A 374-nucleotide genomic window follows, 5' to 3' on the forward strand; every position below is an offset into this window, starting at 1 on the left:
CCATGGTCAAGGTGTCAGAGGGGAAGTACCGCGTGGGAGACTCCAGTCTGCTCATCTTCGTGCGGGTGAGAGAGAGGGGCTCCCGGAGCAGGCAGAGCCTGGGAGGCGGGTGGGACGCGCGGTGACCTGCGCTCGCCGGGCTCCCACAGGTGCTGAGGAGCCACGTGATGGTGCGTGTGGGAGGCGGCTGGGACACGCTGGAGCACTACCTGGACAAGCACGACCCCTGCCGCTGCTCCTCCGCGGGTCAGTGTCCAGGCTCGGGGGCGGGGCGGGAACGTGGGGGCGTGCACCTCTGCGGCCCCGCCCCTCACGCGGCACCCGCCCTCTCTCCCTGCAGCCCACCGCCCGCCCCAGCCCAGGACCCGCACCTT

At 71.9% G+C, this 374-nt stretch overlaps 1 protein-coding gene across 1 annotated transcript in view; it reads left to right on the forward strand.

Annotated features, from left to right (window-relative positions):
• Positions 1-374, forward strand: part of GAS2L1 (growth arrest-specific 2 like 1) — a 4,510-nt gene that overhangs the window by 1,844 nt on the left and 2,292 nt on the right. The window contains exons 5-7 of the mRNA XM_010828862.1: positions 5-65; positions 150-246; positions 341-370. Coding sequence (XP_010827164.1) covers positions 5-65; positions 150-246; positions 341-370 — 188 coding nt within the window. The remainder of the gene's footprint in view (positions 1-4; positions 66-149; positions 247-340; positions 371-374) is intronic.

Source organism: Bison bison, unplaced genomic scaffold (assembly GCF_000754665.1).
Source record: "Bison bison bison isolate TAMUID 2011002044 unplaced genomic scaffold, Bison_UMD1.0 scf7180017864495, whole genome shotgun sequence".
Taxonomy (NCBI): domain Eukaryota; kingdom Metazoa; phylum Chordata; class Mammalia; order Artiodactyla; family Bovidae; genus Bison; species Bison bison.